The sequence below is a fragment of the Arachis hypogaea genome, chromosome 13 (genome assembly GCF_003086295.3).
Source record: "Arachis hypogaea cultivar Tifrunner chromosome 13, arahy.Tifrunner.gnm2.J5K5, whole genome shotgun sequence".
NCBI classification, from domain to species: domain Eukaryota; kingdom Viridiplantae; phylum Streptophyta; class Magnoliopsida; order Fabales; family Fabaceae; genus Arachis; species Arachis hypogaea.
Genome location: NC_092048.1, coordinates 11,595,777 through 11,616,951, shown reverse-complemented (window position 1 = coordinate 11,616,951; position 21,175 = coordinate 11,595,777). Strand labels below are relative to the sequence as shown.

Sequence of the window (21,175 nt, the reverse complement as noted above, 5' to 3'; positions counted from 1 at the left end):
TATGGTTAGGCCATATTGGATTTAACTAGACTTGGATTCAACCTAATATTTTATTAGGTCTATTTTAAAAATTTGAATCTAACCTTAAATTTGATGTATAATTAGTATATGTAATTTTATAAATTTTATATATATGATAAATTAGTAAAATTTTATCTTTAAAAGTTAAATTTAATAAATATCAATAAAAATATTAATTTAAATATAAAAATATAATATTTTATTATTAATTTTATCATAAAGTATATATTTTAACTATAAAACATACATGACTCCAAATCATATAAAATTATTTAGCCTAAGTATTTTCTAGATTCAACTCGAAAATTATAAAATAGCAAACTAGCTAGTGATGCATCATTGCATGTGTAGTTATATAAGGGTGGAAAAATTGAAAAGTATAGGGTAATAATTAAGTTGGAATAGATGATTGGTTAGTATATATAAAAGGAGCAACAGTAATGTTTTTCAAATTCCGATGAAGAAGCAGTGGCAGTGGCAGTGTCCGACGTTGGAAATAAATAGTTACACCACACACAACATAACATACACACATAACATAACACCACACCTAATAAGCTACTATCTCAAGACTCGAGCAATACCGAAACCAAAAAAGAAAACAACAACCACCTTTCATTTCAAATCTCTGTTGCTCTTCTTGCATTGTGTTGTGTACTTAACTCACTTCACGAGGACCTTGTTGCACTGCACGCCCCGCCCATTCTCTCTCTATTTTTCATTGCATGGTATGTATGAAACCCGTACCACTACTACTGCCGCCATGTCATCAAGGAGACCCCCTCTGAATAAGTGGCACCTTCCACCGCCTCCCACTCCCCGCATCCTCCACTTCCCTCGTCGCCGGAGGCCCCACAACGGCAACAACGCCGACACCTTGCTTCATGGAGAACGCCGTGCATCGGCCCCTCCCATCGTCCTCTTTGCTAATGGTGGGGAGAGGAGAGAGAAAGTCGCCGAAAGAAGCAGCAGGGCGGTGGTTGATGAAGAAAACTACTGCAAGTTTCAGGCGGAGATGTTGAGGGCTGAGTGTAACCTTTTGCGGATGGAGAAGGAGATTGCATTCAAGAAGCTCGAGAAGACTCGTTCCAAGATCGACACCACTCTCAGATCTGCACTTCGCACTCTTGTTTCTGTTAGTTCTACTCCCTTCACTTCTTTTTTCGATTTGATAGCTGATTTTTTTATGTGCGCGTAACATTTTTGTATATGCATTGCGCATGCATCTATCTTGTGCTGATTCAAACTTGAATAATGCTGCAGGGAAGAATAAAGATTTGTGAAGGGGAGAACATTGAGAGTGTTTTGGATGAAGGGATTCGTGAGTTGACGGAGAAGATTCAGAGGATGCAAAAGAGATCAACAAATTCATCCCAGGCTAGTAATAATTATAACAGGAGAACCAAAAATTTCGACAAGCAAGTTTCGGTTTTGCAGAGAAGACTTGACAAGATTGGAGGATCCTCCAATGACATATACTTGAGGGAGTTTCAAGAGATGGCAAATATAAGCTTCTCGGTTAACACCATTCATGAATCCGTTGTTGCAAGAGGAAAACTAAATGTAAGCGGCAAAACAAAAACATCTAGCTAGCATCTTAATCTACATTTTGAGATATTTGTGTTTGTTTGCACAGGTGGAGATATTGAAAAGGAAAATGGAGGGACTATCAAAGGGGGTATTGTTGAAGAGAATGGAGGAAGAGTACAATTCAATGTTGTCAAGTGCTAACAGTTCTGCTTCAACTTCAAAGAGAGTTGAACTTCAAGATTCATCATCTTCTTCCATCCGAGTACCTCAATCGCATCAAGTATAAATACATGTTTATTTTTGTATTTCAATATCATTCTATATAGTAACTGGTTTTTTGTAAAAGGTAGCATATGTAAATGCAGTATTCCTGAACTCAATTGTGGTGTTGTTTTGTTTAAAACTGCAGGAAAAATTGGGTTATGAAGGAGGGAAATTGTGTTCAGGAGAATGCAAGACGATTGTTCGAAGAATCGTGGAGCAGGTTAGAGCTGAAACAGAGCAATGGTCCCAAATGCAAGAGATGCTTGCTCAGGTTAAAGAAGAGATGGAGGAATTGCAGTCTTCTCGCAACTTTTGGGAAGATCGAGCCCAGTCCCTTCAAAATGATGTAAGAAAAACTTATTTAGATGATTACTCACTCCAAGTTGTCGAAAAATAGTTTGACATATTTGACTAAATTGTTATTTAACTGTTTATAACTAGGTGCAAGAATGGAAACAAAGGGCTATTTTGTCTGAAAATAAAACAAAAGAGCTTGAAGCGAAAATTGCTACGGTCTCTGGTGATCTTGAAAGGCATGATGAATTGGAGAAGAGAGTAGTGATGGTTTGCAACTCAAAGGAAAATAGTAATAGCAACAGGCATAAAGAAGTTTCAGGGAATGGGGAAAGCAAAAAAGCACAACATGCTGCCACCATAGGTGGAGTCCTCGCCACGAAACGAACACCGTTCCGAGACATTGGGAACTCATCATCATTGTTGGTGAACCACAATGCCAAGCGATTTTCCCACTTCCATAGCCATAGCCATAGCCATGTTGCTTCAAATGCTGACAAGATTTTCTGCGAGTGACCCTCACTAACACAACAAATATAGATATCATAACAACCTTTAACATAATGGGATGGATCAAGATAAAGGTGATTTGGTATGTGTCAATGTAATAATGTGTACTAAGTCAGCAGAAAATGAATGCCCAAGGTTGTTATATTCATGTCATAGGTTACCAACCAAATTCATTATCCAAATGAATATGAAGAGTGTAATGCGTTTTGTTGGCCGGCCTCGTTCATTATTTACAGCATGATCAAAGTATAGTTTTGAAGCATCAATTCTGTGAAATTTGTGTTTCTCTATCTCCTTCATATTCCATATACAATGCTATTTAATTCGGAACAATAACTTTTAGTTTGACACATATACATAACGGTCTCAACATATTTCAAGGTTTAAATTCCAAGTTCTTGGATCCTGTCTCAAATTTTATTTAGGACTTTTTTTTTGAAGAATGAAATCTTTTTTTTTACTAAATTTATAGAAAATATATTTATTGTATATGACAATTTTTTAGGTATTTTTTTTAATAAAAAAGTAATTTCACTCTTTATTGAACCATAATATTACTATTTTATTTAAGTTTTTCAAAAAAATGTGTAAAAAAACCTCGTACTACTATTTACAAAATAAGTTTAATTTTAATGCATTGATATTATGAAATATTTTATATAATAGTTCAATCACATCTATTCTTATAAAATAATAGTAACAAAAATGTTTTTAAAACGTCACCAAAAAATTTACAAGATAGTTTTTTTGGATTAGGATATTTAGTGTTTTGAAAATCGGATCGGACCAGCCGATCGAACCGGTCCAACCGCGAACCGATGATATTAATAGTCCGGTCAGATATGTAAAACTGCTGAAATAAAAACCGATAAAAAATTGATGAACCGGACAAAAACGTCCGGTTGGACCGGAAACCGGCCGGTTTGAAGGAAACGGCGTCGTTTGCAACTTTGGCCTACTGATTAGTGATTACTGAACTGAACCACTTCACTTCTCACTCCTCTCAGCCTATGCTCTGCTATTGCCCGAATCATTCACTCTCCCTTATCCAACCCTAGCTACTCTTTTCGAGCCACTGCCGCGTCCGTCCGTCGAGCTCTGCCGCCGTCCATCCGTGTAGCCACTGCCTCCCAAGTCTCCAACTCCCCTGCTCTCTTCTTCCGCGAGCTCGCCCCATCCCCTACTCTTTGCATCTTCTTGCCGTCAGCTTCATCTTCTTGCCGTCGTCTGGTCGGCGTCATCCATTAATCAAGGGTCTGTTGGCGTCTTCTTCGAAGGTCAGTGAATGTCTTGCTTGCTTGTTCTTCAATTGTTCAGTTGTTGTTCGTTTTTTTTTCTACTTTTTATGCTCTGTTTTTGTGATTAGCTCTGGTTTTATGTGTTGCGATTTTATTGATTAATGATTATTTTGTGATTAGCTCAGGTTCTCTACTGATTATTGGTTCTTTACTGATGTGATTAAACACCATGGGAGTTAGATTACCTCCAGAAACGGTGCCAAGAATTGGAAATCCGCAATTTTATTTTTTATTTAGGATTTAGGATTCAATAAAAAATTGGCTTTGTTTACATTTGTTATAGCTGGCTTAGTTAGTTAGCACACTGTGCCAAGAATTTTGCTCTTTGTGTGTATATCTGAGTTCAAGCACCTTTGGTTACTTTGTGCAACTTGAGTTACAACGTGCTGTTGTATTAGTTGGGTTCAATAATTTTATTTTATTTTAAAGCAATTTGTTTGTATTGTGCCAATGAAGTTCATTATTTCTGCCGAATTTTTTGCTTTGGTGTTTGTATTCTGCTGATGGCTCCTAATTATTTTGTTCAAATTTGCTGGTGTTTGTATTCTGCTAATGGCTTTGTTTTGTAGATGCTAGTTTTGCTGGGTAAAGGTTTACTGTATTCTGCTAATGGCTTTGTTTTGTAGATACTGTATTCTGCTAATGACTTTTAGTGTTTTGTATGCTCCTAATTATTTTTGTTCTGGTGTTTTGTATTCTGCTAATTGCTGGGTGAAGGTCTAGGGTTTTGTGATTGTTGCTGAATGCTGTGGGGTTAATTCAGATATGGTCTTGTTGATGGTTTTTTTATTTTTCATTGTGCTGTGGCTGTTTTTAATTTTGTATCTGTTTTAATAATTTCAATTATGGATAATAATATTAATCAAGAAGCAATTGCTGATAATAAGTTCTTGCTGATTTTGATGATTGATAAATTATGATGTTGGGATTTAATATTTAGATATATTTTTTTACTATTTAACGGTTGAATTTGTATTTTAATAAGATCATATGGATTTTGTTGATGATATTTTATGTAGTGTTTTAAATTTCGAAGATATTTTAAGATTATGTTAGACTATAATTATATTTTAGGATATTTATTTATAATTTTTTATTATTTTATTTTAAAATGGTTTTTTCGGTTGAACTATCGGTTGGACCGGTTAGACCAATAAATCAGTAAACTAATAACTAAAACGGTTTGATGACTGGTCCGGTTCTTGAAACCTTTATTTTTAGATATGGTGAAAACTAAGGTGAATTAATTTCAGGTGACGTTGATAAAGCTATCAATTTTACCCGAAATTGTAATTATAATTTAGATAATTATAATTATTTTTTGTTTGGTCTTGGATAATTATAATTTCTTCTTCACTAATAAACATGGATGGGCTTATTTTCTAAGGGGCATGGCCCAATTCAGTTAGGTAAAAGAAAAGCAAAAAAAATATATGGAAAAAAGGAGGAAAAAAAAGGAAAGAAGAAAATGGTAATAAGAGTAGTGTTCATTTGCAGCAGCTAGCAAGCTGAAAGTGATCCTTGGTTTGCCAATTTCACAAGGTTCCTTCTTTCAATCCTTCCGCTACTCTCTCTCTCTCTTTCTCCGATTCACAATTCAACGGTGGTGACGCTCGAGTGATCGTTGCCAATTGAATTAACGCATATCATTCCCTCTTTTCTCGTCTCTCCCTCTGGTATTCCTCTTTTCCTCTATTCCTCTTTTCCTCTCTTCTGTTGCCTTGGAATTTGGGTTCTTAGGGTTTTGTGGGCATGTTTGGTTGTTCTTGTGGATTAGCATAGCATATGCTTTGGAATTTGTGAATGGATATGGCTTGAAAAAGTTGGAGAAATGCGTAGCTCTGTAATTGCCTTTTTTTCTTTTTCTATTGCTTGCTGCGATATTTCTTTTATTTTTATTCATTTTAGTTAAGGGTAAATGTTTCGAATCAATTTCAGTGAAAATTTTAAAATTAGCACTGAAATAAAGTAAATTAGTTTTGATCTACAAGTTATGCATAGCCCTCTTCTCTACTTTGTTCTACTTTTCTTCTCACTTAGGTAAACTACATAACTGTCATTGGTCTTCTGTATTCTGCTGATTAATATATCTGGAATGTTCTCTTTTATTCATTTTTCTGTGGCTTAATCTGTAATTCTGTATAATGAAATTATAACAAAATAGAATTAAAATCACTCTTGCATAAATAGTGACAGGAGCATTATGGATTTGCTACGTCATTCGGAACGTGATTTGTGTAGCGCACACACATCACATGAGGAATAAAAATTACTGTCTCTTTGAACTATTGATAGTGGCTACTTATTTCTGGTTAACCTTTAATCAGGTTTGGGTTTTAAAAAAACCTTAACAACTTTGCTGCATTTAATCCTTTATTCATTTATCTATCTAAATGTAAGTTTTTGTTAATTGATTTTGTGTCTCAATATCTGTTTTGTGTTGTGTAGCATAATCATATTCTTAATTCTTTGTCTTTGTATTTATGTTTCTGTTATCAATCATATATGCCTTTAGTTGCAAATGTGAATTCGGTTTCTTTGCATTTATGTGAATTCTTCAACTTTTTATCTTCAGGGTTTTGACATGTAAATCTGCAAGCTTGAAAACACGAGAGAGTGTGAATAAACTATGATTTCTTACCTTACTGATTGTATAAGCCCCAAAGTGGCATCATGTCTGGGGAGCAAGATTTAAGCACATAATAGAAGTTGGAGAAGTGTTTTCATATGATAGATTTGAGATTTGAGGTAACATTTGAAGAAAATTGGGTAGCTTCTTGTGATGGATCATCACTTGGCTAGTGATTCTCCGCAGGTTCGTCCTAGATGGAGGAAAGTAGCATATGGCGGTATGCAACCTGGTTTTGATGACAATCATACCGATGAATCTTTCCTTGAAGGAATGGTCATGAATGCCAATGTTGTAAGAAGGGACATGCTAAAGGTGATGTTAGACTCTGTTTCCATTTCTGAATACTTATGCATTGTAGCTCTTGTTGTCTTAGTATGGACCTACACACTAGAATCAACCATTGATGAGAATTGTCTTCTGTGCATAGATGTTAGTCTTCTTGTTTCGGGTTTCTTAATTCTCCTTTTCACTCAGGAAAAGATTTCCCTTAGCATCCTTGTTCATCATTATTTCCTCAATATCTCGTTTTTCATAATGGGATTATATGTTTTGGCTCCCATCTACCAAACCCTTACAAGATCCATCAGTTCTGATTCCATTTGGGCGTTAACCGTATCGCTTCTCGTGATTCACCTTTTCCTGCATGACTATTCGGAATCAACTGTCAATGCACCGGGGGCTCTAAAAAATCCTGCATTGACCAGTTGCATCTCTGTAAATGCTTCTGTAGTCGCCTCTGTATTCATTGCTTCTCGCCTTCCGTCGAGACTACATGTTTTTGCCATCATGCTATTCTCCTTGCAAGTTTTCCTATTTGGTCCCCTGGTTACTTACTGCATTAAGAAATATTCGTTCCGTTTACACCTGTGTTTTTCTATCAGTTTGATGGTTGTGACATTAAGTTTCGTGTACATGCTGCATCGCTTACTTTTTGTGTTGCTGCTTAGTTTGCTGGTTTTTGTCAATGTGGTCTGCCCTTATTGGCTTATACGGATCCAGGAGTACAAGTTTGAGATCAATGGACCTTGGGATGAGGCTAAGCTTTGTTTTGCTATTACAGATTGAGATAAAAACAAAGCAATTTTGAGTAGCTTTCTGGGGTTCATGTGAATGTAATCTTCTTATTTGCTGATTATGGTCCTAGATGCAAATTTTGTAATGCATGGGGCCATGGAGTTACCCTAAGATTTTTGTATCTTTCATAATTACAGAAGGAAACTATAGTGAAAGTTTTATGTGAACAAGTTTTTGAAAAATAGTTTCACCAAATTTGAGCTATGGTGCCTTACCCTAGCTTTTAACGGATTGTTATTGATAATGCAAGTTTATATTAATATAACTTGGTCCATTTCCAAAGATTCACTTGATCTGGTTTAATACTCATAACCTACTTATTCCTTCCATTCATGGAGTTTCTAATGGTATATGGTCACCAACCGGACATGGTTGACCTTATTACAAAATCATGGATTAGAAATTGACAATGTTCTTCTCTCTAAAGCTTTCAACAGTTTCTTTGAGGCTTACTTCCAAGGGTTGGAATTCAATTCCCAAACTCTTTGCCTTCTCTTTAGAAATCTGATATGTTGGCACATAGGGCCCATCATCCTCGCACCTATTGATTAAAAAAAAAAATCAAAGTGAAATGTAATTAAAAGAAGGATAAAGTACTATTTTAGTTCTTAATATTTGGGTTAAATTTTAATTCAGTATTTAAGGTTTCAAACATCCTATTTTAGTTGTAAAAAGTTTAACCGTCTTATTTCGGTCATAAAAAGTTTCAAATGGAATTAATGTTGTTTTGTTTTTAAATTTGACACGAACAATTAACATATTTAAAAGTTAATAAGGTTTGATTTTAGTACATAGATAAAATCAAGTCATTACTAATTACTAATGCAAGAGTTTCTTTTGATTATGAAATATTAATGATTGATTGATAGTATTTGAGGGTTTTTTACAAGAAGGAGATTGAAAAGAAAATGTTATAAGAAGGTTTTGGTTATATTTTTTTATTATATGACCCGGTAATTATTTATTTAAATTTAACGGTAAAACAATATTAAACCTGTTTAAAGTTTTTTGAGATGAACATAAGACGTTTGAAATGTTAGAAACCAAATTAAAATTTGACCCAAATATTAGAAAATAGTACTTCACCCTTTGGAAAAAATTGATTGTAATAAAGAGATTTCAATAAACAATTGGAAAAAATTGATTGTAATAAAGAGATTATTAAACTTACTCAGTAGTAATTTGTAACGTTGGGTAGAGAGATTTTAAAATCCTAGCAAGTTCAGAGTAGTGAACCACTCTTTCAGACAAACAATATCTTCCACTAGCTGAAGCAATCTCATATGCCTTAATGTGTGCCTCTGCAACATCTTTTACATTGACCCATCCAAAAGAACTATTTGGAAATTTTTTCCCTGAAATCAACCAAGTTAAAGAATGCTTCCATGTTTTTCCCTGGTAACAAGGAATGTATCAAACCAAAAACTCTAGTGTTTAAATTTTGAATGAAATGTACCATTGATTAGATTGAGGATTGGCTCAACACTTGCATTAACTTCTGGTTGCAAGAGAGGTCCTGCCACCAGCACTGGGTTGATAACAACCATGTCAATGCCGTTCTTCTCCGCAAACTTCCACGCAGCTTCCTCAGCCAAAGTCTTTGAAATTGTATACCACTGCCATGTCTGAGAATATGAATAGGAACCGTGTCAATTCAATGTACATAGATAAGTATAAACAACGCCTTTATAAAAAATAAAAATTAAAACTAATCAATTTATTGTACAAAAGAAAATTGAGTATGAATAGCACATTTTCTTAACAAATTTAGTCAGTTAGACACTTAGGTCAATTTGAGTAAACAGTTTATTTAAGTTCTTTTTTAAAAAATAACTTAAATAATAAATATTTATATTAAAAGTAGTTTATAAATAAGTTATTTTGTATTTGATTTTTTAATTTTAAAGGTGTTTATTTTAAAAGAAATGTGATAAAAAAATTTTATATTATGAGAGAAGTTATTTTTTTTAACTTCTCCATAAACACTTAAATAACTCCTTAAAAAACTACAATTTGATTTTAAAAATTTCACTAAATATTAATATTACTATTTTTCATAAGTAAAATGTTCAAAAAAGTAACTTTTGAAATTTTCCAAATGAACCCTTACTCTGAGTACATGAGCTGGCCAAATTGAGTTTAATTTGGAATGAATTTGATTCTAATATTTTACTCGACTTATTTTATAGGTTTTCGATCTTAAATTAATCAAAACCAATCGAGTTAAACTGAATCCACCTAATTTATATAATTTTATATGACATAAACCCAGGTCAAAAATTATACTAGTAAAAATAACAAACTCAAATCCGACAGAATAATATCTCTATCTTCTACTATTAGAAAGATGTACGGATAAAAACAAATGTGTAGATTAAAAAATGTCATTCAATTCCTAACTTGGATGTGTTTGCTCAGTTAAATTGGTATTTAAATCTAAGAATGAAAAATAAATAAAACAGAGAAAGACACAAATGAAACCTTCAATTGGTAGGAGAATTGAGGATCTGAGAACCAAGTCTCATCAACTACTACTTGAGGAGTTTTAGGCCGGGAAGAGAATGCAACTGCGCAAATGGAAGATGTTAAGACAACTCGTTTCACAGATGGTGATTTTGCGCATGCTCCAAGTACATTCACAGTTCCCTTCACTGCTGGATCAATCAATTCAGCCTGCAACCATAAATGAATTAACACAACAAACAGATCTGTGAGCTGCAAAATTATTAATAGATAATTTAGATAAATATAGAAATATCATTTATTTCTATTAGGACCACTTCGCTGCACTCGTAACTCTATGTAGGACCAGTTTCCTATCCGGAGACATGGTAGAGTATGTGTGTGGTTTTGTTAACATATATGATATATTTTATTCTCTTCTTCCTAAAAAAATAGGGTGATCATAATATCATGTATTCGATTATCAGATTGAATCCGAATTTAATCAATTAAATTGGTTTTGAAATTAATGGATAATTGAGTTCAACCCAAATCAAATTATTACTCTTTCTAATAATTAATTTGGATAGGAGTGCAGAATCTGAACCAACCCATAGATCTAATCATATGATAATTAAAATATATATCTTTTAATATGTTTAGTTTTTAATGTGTTTAGTGTTTAACATGTTTGCATTATTTCTATTGATTTTACATATTTATTGTATTTATATAATTTTTAAGATAAATTTTTTTATAAATTTTTGTTTCATCGAGTACCCAATTATTTGAAGTAAACTAATTCGTTCTTAAACGATTTTGTTTGGTTCAAGTACATATACAAAAAAGCATAAATTCAAACAAAACAACCAATTACAATTCAATTGTTTGGTTCTAATTTTACCCCAAATCTAAACCAATCCGATCCGTGATAAATAGATGAATATTCAATTGCATTATATTGTTTGAGTCTCAAATAAATAGTTAAGAATAGTGAAATAATTTAATATGTTTAATTAAATTATTGTATAATAATTTTCAATTATCAACATCATAAAACAATAACTACATATAAATTTGTACATAAAATTTATATAAAATTTCTTATTATATAGATTGGACTCCTTTCTTGAAGTTTTTGGAAAAAAATTGTTTTTTTTTTTAAATAGTCATTTGTCTGTGCTTTAAAAAAAAAAGTTAACATGACTTGTCGGTGGAATAGAATGCATGTAAAACATATCTATTAATTTTTTTTATTATATACTAGTATTATATATACTAGTATATCAATAGATACTAACATATCTATTAATTTTTTTTATTTGTTAAACATGTATAAAAATAATAAAAGATAAAGTAGTTGAAATGACATGTGTATGAACTATAACTATAATAGTATAATTTAATTAAGGGTACTTTAAGAAAAAAATTGGACGTTAACTCATCTTATATTCTCAATATATATAGTATATAAATATATATTATACTACAAAAATTATCCTATCTTAAATTAAATATTTGTATTTTATTACAATATTTATATTTAAATGTTGAATATTATTTTAAACTATTAACATTATTAGCATTTTAACTTAAATATTCTGAACATAATTTATTTTAAATTTTGTTTACTATTATTTATTTTAAAAAAAACTATATGATAATCCAGACATATGTAGGACATTTGTTGGAATTTTATATAAAAAAATTTCGATATTTTTTATATCCAAATATCTTAATTACTTCTATTTTTGATAAAATATATTTTGACAATTACATAAAAAAAATAATCCCCTACTAATTTTTTCAAAGAAGTACTTATTGCAACCTTACAATTTACAAAATAATTGTTGACTTAATAGGTACTTGCTTGAGTCATTTTTTTTATTGTTTATAAGAGAAACTTTTCTTAAATTTTGTTTAGAAGATAATTTAAAACTTTAGAAAATAGGCAATGGTAGTGGAAAGTAGTAGTATGTATATATTCTCTTTATATATGAAAATAACAAATATAGATTTAGATGAGTGGCCTTAAATTTTGAAAGTGTTCATAATCAATATGGCATTGATAAATAGATTCATGCTGCTCTTTATTAAAGCCAAACCAAGCTAGAAAAATGGTGAGAACCTCTGGATCTTTAACAACATGAAGTAAAACAGGCGAAGCTGTGTGAAAGACACCATCACATCCTTCAATGGCGGAGTCAAAAGAACCTTCTTCTAGAAGATCTGCCTTGAAGAGGTGCAACCTCTCCTTTGCACCATTGAGTTTGAGCAAGTGCTCAACCTTCTTTGGATCACCTGCATCCAAAACAAAAAATCAATCATTTTATTATATTCATGTGAGAAATAAATAATAATTAGTTTATTAAAAAAAAAAAAAACTGACTTGGATCACGAACTGTTGCCCTGACAGTGTAGCCACGTTGAAGGAGAAAGTTGACTATCCATGAAGCGATGTAGCCGGAGGCACCAGTGACACACACAACATTTCCAGTGGTGACACTCATTCTCTCTTGAGTTTCTTTTTCCTCCCTCTCTACCTCTGTCTTGTGGGCTAATTTTTTTTAATAATGGACAGATATGATGTATTATTTATTGGTGTGAATAAATTGAGAATTTTTTTTAATATGGAAATAAGAAATTTGTGGTCAGAATTCTTGATGAAATTTGATGAATATATAAATTTGATTTTTAGATTTGTGATTTTAAATAAATAAAAAATTATAAATACAAATTTGATTTTTAAATTTGTGACTTTAAAAAAATAAAAATTATAAGCAAATAAAAAATTATAAATACAAATTTGATTCTCAAATTTTTTATTTTTAAATTTGACCTTCTAATTTTTTTTTTATTTTTCTTCCACAATTTTGTGATACATACACTTTTTATCTCTATAATACAATAAAACGCACCTTCTCTAATATTAAAAATAAAAACAGGACATTGTGTAGTATTTTTCTTACTTATTATTATTATTATTATTATTATTATTATTATTATTATTATTTACCTATTGTTTCAAAAATAGAATTGAACCAGTTGATTTGAATGGATTAATTAAGAATTAATTATTAAACCAGTCAAATTTAGAATAAAAATTGACCAATAATAAATTGGTTAAAGAATAAAAAAATAATCAAACAATCAATTAATTAATCGAACTAATTTGTCTTTTAGTAATTAATCAATTTAAAATAATAAAATATAAAAAAATTATTTTTTAAAAAATTATATAATTTATAGATAAATATATTATTTTATGACGTCATTTTTTTTTGTGCCACTGTTAGGTGTCAACTAAATTTTTTATGTCATTTTTTCGGCGAAAATGGATAGAAGAGTCAATTTGAGACATACGTTAAAATTTCAGGGTATAATTTAGATTAATTAAAAATTTGAGAATTAAATTGAATTGAGGATCAAATTTCAGGGATTATTTTAAGTATTAATTTTTTTATGTATAAAAATTTAAATACAAGGATAATTTAGTTGAAAAAATTTTAATATTATATTGTTGGACTCATTTTTTAACATGTGTATGATTTTTGCCAAAAGAAATTATATTTATGAAGGAAGAAAAGAAAATTGTATATCAACAACATATTTTACACAACTTTACAGACCAAGCCTGTATGACAAGTTCACAACCTAATTAACATACATTTTGATTATTTTCTTTATTATTTTCTACCTCTCTTTACCCCACAGGGGATTACTCCCATGTGCCATGTTTTGCTTCGAAGAAATAACCACGCTCTTTATTTCTGAAGCAAGACAAGATAATTGCGCTGTATTTATATTTAAATTTATACATATAAAGAATTAATAATGAAGACGAAATCACATGTTCACAAATCACAACTATATATACGTTTGTTTCTGATCAATGGTGCCTGAATTTCAGGCTTGTTTTATTATAAGCTACACTATTCATGCAATTTCACTTATTGATTTCATTAAAGGGGCATTTATTTTAAACATATATATATATATATATATATATATATATATATATATATATATATATATATATAAAGTTGAGATGTATGTATGTTATTTTATAAGTCATTAAAAACATGTTAATTAAAAAAAAATAAAGCGATGGATGGATTAATTATTGAAGAACATATTCAATTATTACTACTACTCATCAAGACCACACAATAATTTCTGATTGATTTGATTACTCCTTTAAAATTTTCAGACAATTTCTGCGAGTTAGGTTAGGTGATAATTTGATTTGTAAATGTTGACGTGAGAGAAAAGCTAATAATCAAATTTGTGATTTTAAAAAAATAAAAAAAATTCATAAGCAAATAAAAAATTATAAATCCAAATTTGATCCTCAAAATTTTTATTTTTAAATTTGATCTTTTAATTTTTTTTTTCTTCTACAATTTTGTAATACACCTCTTATCTCTATGATACAATAAAACACACCTTTTCTAATATTAAAAATAAAAATACGGTATTGTATAGTACTACCTATTGTTTCAAGAATCGAATTGAACCTATTGATTTGAATGGATTAATTAAGAATTAGTTATTAAACCAATCAAATTTAGAACAAAAATTAAAAACTGACTAGTAATAAATTGGTTAAAGAATAAAAAAAAATCAAACAATCAATTAATTAATTAATCTATTTTTTAGTAATTAACCAATTTAAAATAATAAAATATTAAAAAATTATTTTAAAAAAATTATATAATTTATAGATAAATATATTATTTTATATATCAAGTTCAACTCTAACTAAAATTTGATTAAACTTTTAAATTTCTAATTTTATTGCGGTTCAATTTTCAAAAGTTTAGTACTACTTTGTCTTATTTGTACCTAATTTTACATGTAAAAGCCTATCTTTTTTTTATTTAGTTCTTTTCTTTCACCCCCACATGATAAAGCTTTGAAAAACTGCCCTTTCTTAGGGCTGCACACGTATCGAATCGGATCGGATACGATATCTGCATTTTTTCAGGCAAGATCCGATCCGTATACTTGCGGATCAGATCGGATCGGATATGGGTATATCCGCATAATTAAAAAAAAACTATTTTAAGATTCTATTTGACTATTTTTTCAAAAAAAAATCCATAAAATTCATTTTTCATCTGTTTAAGCCTATTTACTCCTAAAATATTATCAATAAAAGTTCTCTTGAGTAACAAAAAAATAATAATAACACAAGATTTAAATTTAATTATTCTAAGTTGAAGTACAACATAAAAAATTAAAAACAAGATATCATAAAATTCATAAAACAACACACTAAAATTCATATCACATTAGGGTTTGACTCTTCAATCTCCATTCCTCTTTGCTCTTCAATGGCTGCTTCTTCATCCCACGTCGCTGCACAAGACAAAGGCAAAGGTCCCATGGTAGAACCACCGGCTCCTCCAACTCTTCATGTGCTGAATCAAGTCAATGATAAAGTCATTGACGACTCACAACTCCAAGTCAATGACCCTAGAATCCTTGTTCCCTTCACTATAGGTGAAGACATTGTTTCATTGGTCCCGTCGAGAACTTGGAAAGGGCAAACAAGAAATTGTCTTTCTTCCCCAGTGCTTAAGGGAAAGATTTGGTGATCAACCAAGACCTTGATATCTTTTTTTTCATCAGCCAAAAGCCTTTTAGGAATAACCCAAAAATAATCCTCGAGGGACTGACTTCACAGCTTGGTACAAGCGCTTTGCTCCCTCGAAGAGCACTGCTTGGGGAGCTCTCGGGATTCAGGACCTTATAAGGCTTTCACACTTCTCACCTTCGACGCTCCCTTGGATAATTGGAGCAGTGACTTTTTTCTGGAACAGAACTACCAATAATTTCCATCTTCCTTGTGGGATGATTGGTATGTCACTTTTGGACGTGACTACTATTACGGGACTCTCCATTAGTCCTCCAGACTTCACCTCTGACATGCAACCCAGACAACAATACAACATAGGCCCTATGACCTCCTATAGTGTCTTTATTGCTCATCATATGGGCAAAGAAGGCACTCCTATTATAGATGATGAGCATGTAGTCTTTCTATTTTATTGGTTAAATGCAATTATTTTCTACTCTCGAAGTGTGCAGATGCAGAAGCTTTTCCTTCTTCTTGCTTCTTTGCTTCACGAAGGAAACAACCTCAATTTGGCCAAACTTCTTATAGGGCATGTTTTCGAAGAACTTGACCAATTTGTTATTGTCTTCGAAATGATTATTTGATCAGTACATGTGGTCCACTCGGACTTCTCCAATTATAGCTTAACGCCATTTTCGAAAAGCATATGATAATGCCTGGGGCTGGCGCTACAGACAAACAACACATTGAAGATTTTTGATTGGCTAATTTCAAACCAGATTTTCCAGAAGTACAATCGGATGAAGACCGATTTTGAGGTGTCTTTTCTCCTTCCATTCCTGCAAAGACTTCCACAATGAGGACCTCAACTTCTCCCCTTTCATGCGTCGAAATTGCGGTCCTGCTTGGCTCGAGCGTCTCCTCTTCCCCAATGATGCTGAAAAAAATGAGCTTGCCAATAGGAACTGGAAAAATTTGTTGGATGTACAAGTGATTCCTACAGGGTTACCTCAACACAAAAAACAACGTTTCAAAGTAACTCTATACGCTCCTCATTACACAGCCAGGAAACTTGGATTCTCACAAGCCATCCCAACTCCACTCCCCCGAAACAACAAACCATTTTGCCAAATCACTTTGACTTCTCAGAAAGAACTTGATCTCTGCCTCTTAAAAAATCAAAAACAAAAAGGGCTATAATTACCTGGTTTACGATCGAAGCTCATACATCACAAAATCTTGCTTCGATTGGTGGACTACTTACTACTCTAGGTACAGTCGTACCCTAGAGGAGATCAAGCGTTCTGCTGTTCAAGCGGTCCCTGCTGCTGAGGGTTCTCCAAAGAGAACTCAAAAAAGAAAAGCTGAAACTACAACTTCCTCACGTCAACCATAAAGGAAGAGTCGATGAACACCTTCAAAAACTTCTAGGAAGGTAATTATGTACATACACTCATTCTTTAACTATCATTCTTCAATAACCACATTCACTTGCAACTCTTTAAATATCAATCTTTTCTTAGTTACAGTTGCAACCATCAAGTGAAAGCTCTGATGAAAGTGAGCTGTCTATCCAGAATATTCTTGCTACGTCCTCACAATCGGAGGATACAATTGATTCAGATTTAGGCTCTCAATTGATTCGAAGAGTAAGACCCATTCTGGTAATACTATATCATTCTCACATAAATTTTGATTCACTCAAAATAAACTTCAACTTATCGCACCTTACATTTCAGCCTGTCACTGTTGCTCAATCGATTACCTCTTCTCTTGCACCTGACCAGTCACATCAACAACAACAAGGCTTTGGACAAACCACATCTCACTCATCAATCCAAAGCACAGAATCAGTTCAGCCTCTCCAAATCGCTTTTCCAATTTCGACGGGAACACATGTAGTAGACTTAACAAGGGAGCATATCCATCACTCACCAACACAAACTTTGATCATTGAGCATGTTTCTCCTATCAACCAGGCTGCACCTTCTACTGAATTGCAAGTGGCCCCTGATGCTGACTCTCCTTCTCGAGTCGCTGAGACTACTGCTTCAGATTCCCCATCTAGAGTTTTGGAAACCATTCCTTCTCCTCAAAGAACCTCCAGTCCTCCCCAACAAGCTGAACTTCAAAGTTTCCTTGGTCAAGGATCTGAAAATTTGGGTGTTTCTACTGGATCTACAAATGCCACTCCGGCTAACCTGGTCACCATCTTAAATCAGGCTATTCAAGAAGATGAAGTGCCTATTTCTACCCCTGTACTCATTGGTCCATCTACATCTAGTCCTTCATTTGAATTGAGTTTTAATACTCGAGAACAACTTTTATCACTTCTCAAGCTCCTGGACCATCCACTCATTAATTGGACTAATGATGTAACCTTGAACAGGCTTTCATCTGACCTCTTAAGTTCATCTTTTGAACTTCAAGTTTCGATCTTTCACTCTGTCATAATCAACCAATTCAAATAAATTACCAACAGAAGTGTAACTACCTAGGAAAAACTTCAAGAAATCAAAGATGAAGAGGCTAAAAATCAGGACTGAGGCAGAAAGCTATATTGCGACTCTTCAACCCATCAAAGCTTCCCGTGAAGAATTCTATTTGAGAATTTCTCAAGGTATTTCCATTCAAGCTCACTATGACAAGGAAGAGAGAAAGCTCGAAGTAGAATTGGCTCAGATCAATGAAAAACTTACCAAAAATTTGGAAGAGAAGAGCTGATATAGTTACACCTTTATCCACTGCCCAGCAAGAGTAACAACAACTTGTCCAAGAAATCATTTTTATTGAGGCCAAACATGAAGAATGTGAGAAGTAACTTGACAAGGCCCAATATAAAAAATTCAAGCATGCTGAGACACTTTCAATTCTGGACAATGAAAGGGTAAAGTTACGCTTAGACTTAGCAAAGCTTATAGCGCCTTACATTTCTTCACCTTGAACTTCAGTACTTGTCATGGTTTTCTTTATTTTCAGACTTATGCATTTTATCTTTAATTCAACAAACAATAATATTGCTTCAAATACTTTCCGTTAATCAAGTTAATTATATTTCCCGATTCGATATCCTTGATTCGATATGCATTTCCAGAATATAATCTTATCACTTGGAAAGGACCTTCCCAAGTATGGGACCATTTGCTAAGAACTCTCGATTTTTTTTCCATTGGCAAAATAACTTTTAAAACCAACTCGCCTATACTGAAGCACTTCTCTTTTATTTGACGATTATAATTTCGAGCAACACTTTCTTTTTGTCGAATCATATTTTCAAGTGCTAATATCCGCTCTAAGTCTAATTCATTCAACTCATCAAACATTGGATTCCAATAATCATCGACTAGCAAGTCATTCTGTTTTGATACCCTCAGAGTATTCAAATTGATTTCCAATGGTAGCATAGCATCATGACTATAAACCAATTTATAGGGCAAAATACATGTTGACCCTCTTGGAGAATTTCGATAAGCCCATAGTACATGACTTAACGTTTCATGCCAAGTTCGAGCTCTATTCCCGATCTGTTTTTTAATCACACTTATCAGGATTTTATTTGCTGCCTCAACTTGCCCATTGGCCTGTGCATAATAGGAAGTTGAAGTAACCATATTGATATTCCTCGAAGATGCAAAATTCTTGATGCGCTGACCAGTAAACATAGTCCCTTGATCAGTACTCAATGTTTGAGGAATCCCAAATCGATTGATTATATGTTCCTCAATAAAATCTATTATTTCATTTTGCCCAACTTCTATTAAAGGAACTGCTTCAACCCATTTTGTGAAATAATCAATTGCTACCAAAATAAATTTATGAAGTTTCGATGAAGGAGGGTGAATCAATCCAATTAGATCCAAAGACCAACCTCTAAATGGCCATAGTTTTATTATCGAATGCAACTCAGATGCTGGTATCTGTTGTACCGAATCATGTTTTTGACATTCCTGACACGCCTTTGCTTATTCAATACAATCTTTGATCATAGATAGCCAATACACATGATTGAAATGTAGCACCCATTTCATCTTCTTCCCAAATTGATGAGCACCACATATCCCTTTATGGACTTCACCCAAAGTAATATCTTTATCATCTTGACTTAAACATCTCGACAAACTTCCATCGATCATTTTCTTATACAACTCATCAGCCATCAAGACAAAATTTATTGCCTGAAATTTTATCTTTCTATCAACTGGGATGCTAGGATTCTTTATATACTCAGCAATAGGCTTTCTCCAATCATTATCTTCCCATTCGCCTATACACAAAGCCCCCCTTTCATCTGCAGGCACTAAAATCTGATGAATACTAGCTAATTTTCTTAAAGTTTTTGGACCAATTCTATATCTCAAAGTGATTTAGGCTAATTCATTAGCGATCTCGTTATGAATCCTTGGGATATGAACTAAAAGAACTTTTCGAAAAGAAGTTAATAATTCCCAAGCCGTTGCCAAATATTTTTGCAACTTCTCATTATTACATTTGAACTCCATCGATAATTGTTTCAGGACTAACTGAGAGTCCCCTAGTATTTGGACTTCCAAAGCCCCTTTACCAATCAATATTTTAAGACCCAAAATCAAAGCTTCATACTCCGCCATATTATTCGAGCAAGGATATTTTAACTTGAATATGAATTCTGATGGAATCCCTCCTGGTGATATAATAAGAATTCTAACCCCTACACCATCTTTGTGCTTCGATCCATCAAAATATAACTTTCATCGACTTTAATGTCGAGTATATTTGCCCCCTGATCATTCAGAATATTTGAATTATCCACTAAAAAATCTGCAATGACCTAACCTTTCACAGCCTTGGCAGGGACATATTGTAAATCAAATTCTATCAGGGCGAGCATCCATTTCCCTAATCGACCTCGTAACATTGGAAAACTCAACATATATTTGATGAGATTAGTTTGTGCTATAACTTTCACCGATTTAGCCACCATATAGCACTTTAATTTCATACAAGTATAGTATAGGGACAAACACAATTTTTCTATCGGGGAATACCTTATTTCGATATTACTCAAAACTCGACTAAGGTAATAAACTGCTTGTTCATGCCTATTTTCGTTATCATAGGCTAGCATACACCCAATTGTATTTATAGATGCTGCAATATATAGCTTCAAGGGCTCATGAGGACGAACATTCGCCATTATTGGGACCTTAGATAAATAAGTCTTAATTGACTTGAATGCTTGTTTGATGCTCATTTGTCCATTCGAACTGCGAATCACTCTTTAGTTTCACTAAAGGTGCGAACACTCGAGTTCAATCAGAAAGATTCGAAATGAACCTTCTAAGATAATTTATTTTACCCAAGAACGATTGCACTTCTTTTTTCGATTTAGGTGAAGACAATGTTAAAATTGCATCAGCCTTACTCCTATCGATTGCAATCCCTTTTTTGTGAACAATGAATCCTAAAAAATTTCAAGCCGACACACCAAAAGCACATTTTAAAGGATTCAATTTTAACCCTTTCTTTCTCATGGTGACAAATGCTTTCCTC

At 32.6% G+C, this 21,175-nt stretch overlaps 4 protein-coding genes across 5 annotated transcripts; 2 read left to right on the top strand and 2 right to left on the bottom strand.

The window, feature by feature from the left end:
* Positions 1-430: 430 nt before the first annotated feature.
* On the top strand, positions 431-2,885 carry LOC112737200 (uncharacterized). Its single transcript, XM_025786980.3, has 5 exons — positions 431-1,156; positions 1,285-1,584; positions 1,658-1,831; positions 1,961-2,161; positions 2,257-2,885. The coding sequence occupies exons 1-5, from the start codon at positions 479-481 to the stop codon at positions 2,623-2,625; spliced, it is 1,722 nt and encodes a 573-aa protein (XP_025642765.1). The 5' UTR covers positions 431-478; the 3' UTR covers positions 2,626-2,885.
* A 2,525-nt stretch (positions 2,886-5,410) lies between these two features.
* Positions 5,411-7,805, top strand: LOC112737204 (phosphatidylinositol N-acetylglucosaminyltransferase subunit C). 2 transcript variants are annotated; one of them, XM_025786986.2, is made up of 3 exons: positions 5,411-5,593; positions 6,493-6,665; positions 6,733-7,805. In XM_025786986.2, exons 2-3 carry the CDS (start codon positions 6,645-6,647, stop codon positions 7,612-7,614), a joined length of 903 nt encoding a protein of 300 aa, XP_025642771.1. In that variant the 5' UTR covers positions 5,411-5,593; positions 6,493-6,644; the 3' UTR covers positions 7,615-7,805. The 2 variants fall into 2 exon arrangements, with proteins under 2 accessions (XP_025642771.1, XP_072067316.1); XM_072211215.1 differs by lacking the exon at positions 5,411-5,593 and adding an exon at positions 6,124-6,244.
* A 52-nt stretch (positions 7,806-7,857) lies between these two features.
* On the bottom strand, positions 7,858-12,718 carry LOC112737203 (cinnamoyl-CoA reductase CAD2). Its single transcript, XM_025786983.2, has 6 exons — positions 12,455-12,718; positions 12,194-12,366; positions 10,105-10,296; positions 9,080-9,248; positions 8,795-8,978; positions 7,858-8,164 (listed from the first exon to the last, which is right to left on the bottom strand). The coding sequence occupies exons 1-6, from the start codon at positions 12,573-12,575 to the stop codon at positions 8,020-8,022; spliced, it is 984 nt and encodes a 327-aa protein (XP_025642768.1). The 5' UTR covers positions 12,576-12,718; the 3' UTR covers positions 7,858-8,019.
* A 5,457-nt stretch (positions 12,719-18,175) lies between these two features.
* LOC140177442 (uncharacterized) lies at positions 18,176-20,819 on the bottom strand. Its single transcript, XM_072210547.1, has 4 exons — positions 20,671-20,819; positions 19,666-19,993; positions 18,768-19,563; positions 18,176-18,390 (listed from the first exon to the last, which is right to left on the bottom strand). The coding sequence occupies exons 1-4, from the start codon at positions 20,817-20,819 to the stop codon at positions 18,176-18,178; spliced, it is 1,488 nt and encodes a 495-aa protein (XP_072066648.1).
* Positions 20,820-21,175: the final 356 nt, after the last annotated feature.

What these genes read in the sequence shown, in the direction of transcription:
- LOC112737200 (XM_025786980.3), top strand. Translation starts at nt 479, where the DNA reads ATGAAGAAGCAGTGGCAGTGGCAGTGTCCGACGTTGGAAATAAATAGT. An exon ending in GAGTACCTCAATCGCATCAA is followed by an intron (nt 1,832 to 1,960) that starts GTATAAATACAT and finishes TTAAAACTGCAG; the next exon opens with GAAAAATTGGGTTATGAAGG. An exon ending in CCCAGTCCCTTCAAAATGAT is followed by an intron (nt 2,162 to 2,256) that starts GTAAGAAAAACT and finishes GTTTATAACTAG; the next exon opens with GTGCAAGAATGGAAACAAAG.
- LOC112737204 (XM_025786986.2), top strand. Translation starts at nt 6,645, where the DNA reads ATGATAGATTTGAGATTTGAG. An exon ending in TGATAGATTTGAGATTTGAG is followed by an intron (nt 6,666 to 6,732) that starts GTAACATTTGAA and finishes GATTCTCCGCAG; the next exon opens with GTTCGTCCTAGATGGAGGAA.
- LOC112737203 (XM_025786983.2), bottom strand. Translation starts at nt 12,575, where the DNA reads ATGAGTGTCACCACTGGAAATGTTGTGTGTGTCACTGGTGCCTCCGGC. An exon ending in AATTCTCCTACCAATTGAAG is followed by an intron (nt 9,249 to 10,104) that starts GTTTCATTTGTG and finishes TCATATTCTCAG; the next exon opens with ACATGGCAGTGGTATACAAT. An exon ending in ACGTTACAAATTACTACTGA is followed by an intron (nt 8,165 to 8,794) that starts GTAAGTTTAATA and finishes TTTAATCAATAG; the next exon opens with GTGCGAGGATGATGGGCCCT.
- LOC140177442 (XM_072210547.1), bottom strand. Translation starts at nt 20,819, where the DNA reads ATGGCGAATGTTCGTCCTCATGAGCCCTTGAAGCTATATATTGCAGCA. An exon ending in TTGAGTAATATCGAAATAAG is followed by an intron (nt 19,994 to 20,670) that starts GTATTCCCCGAT and finishes TTTGAGATATAG; the next exon opens with AATTGGTCCAAAAACTTTAA. An exon ending in ATGGTCCCATACTTGGGAAG is followed by an intron (nt 18,391 to 18,767) that starts GTCCTTTCCAAG and finishes CTTGCTGGGCAG; the next exon opens with TGGATAAAGGTGTAACTATA.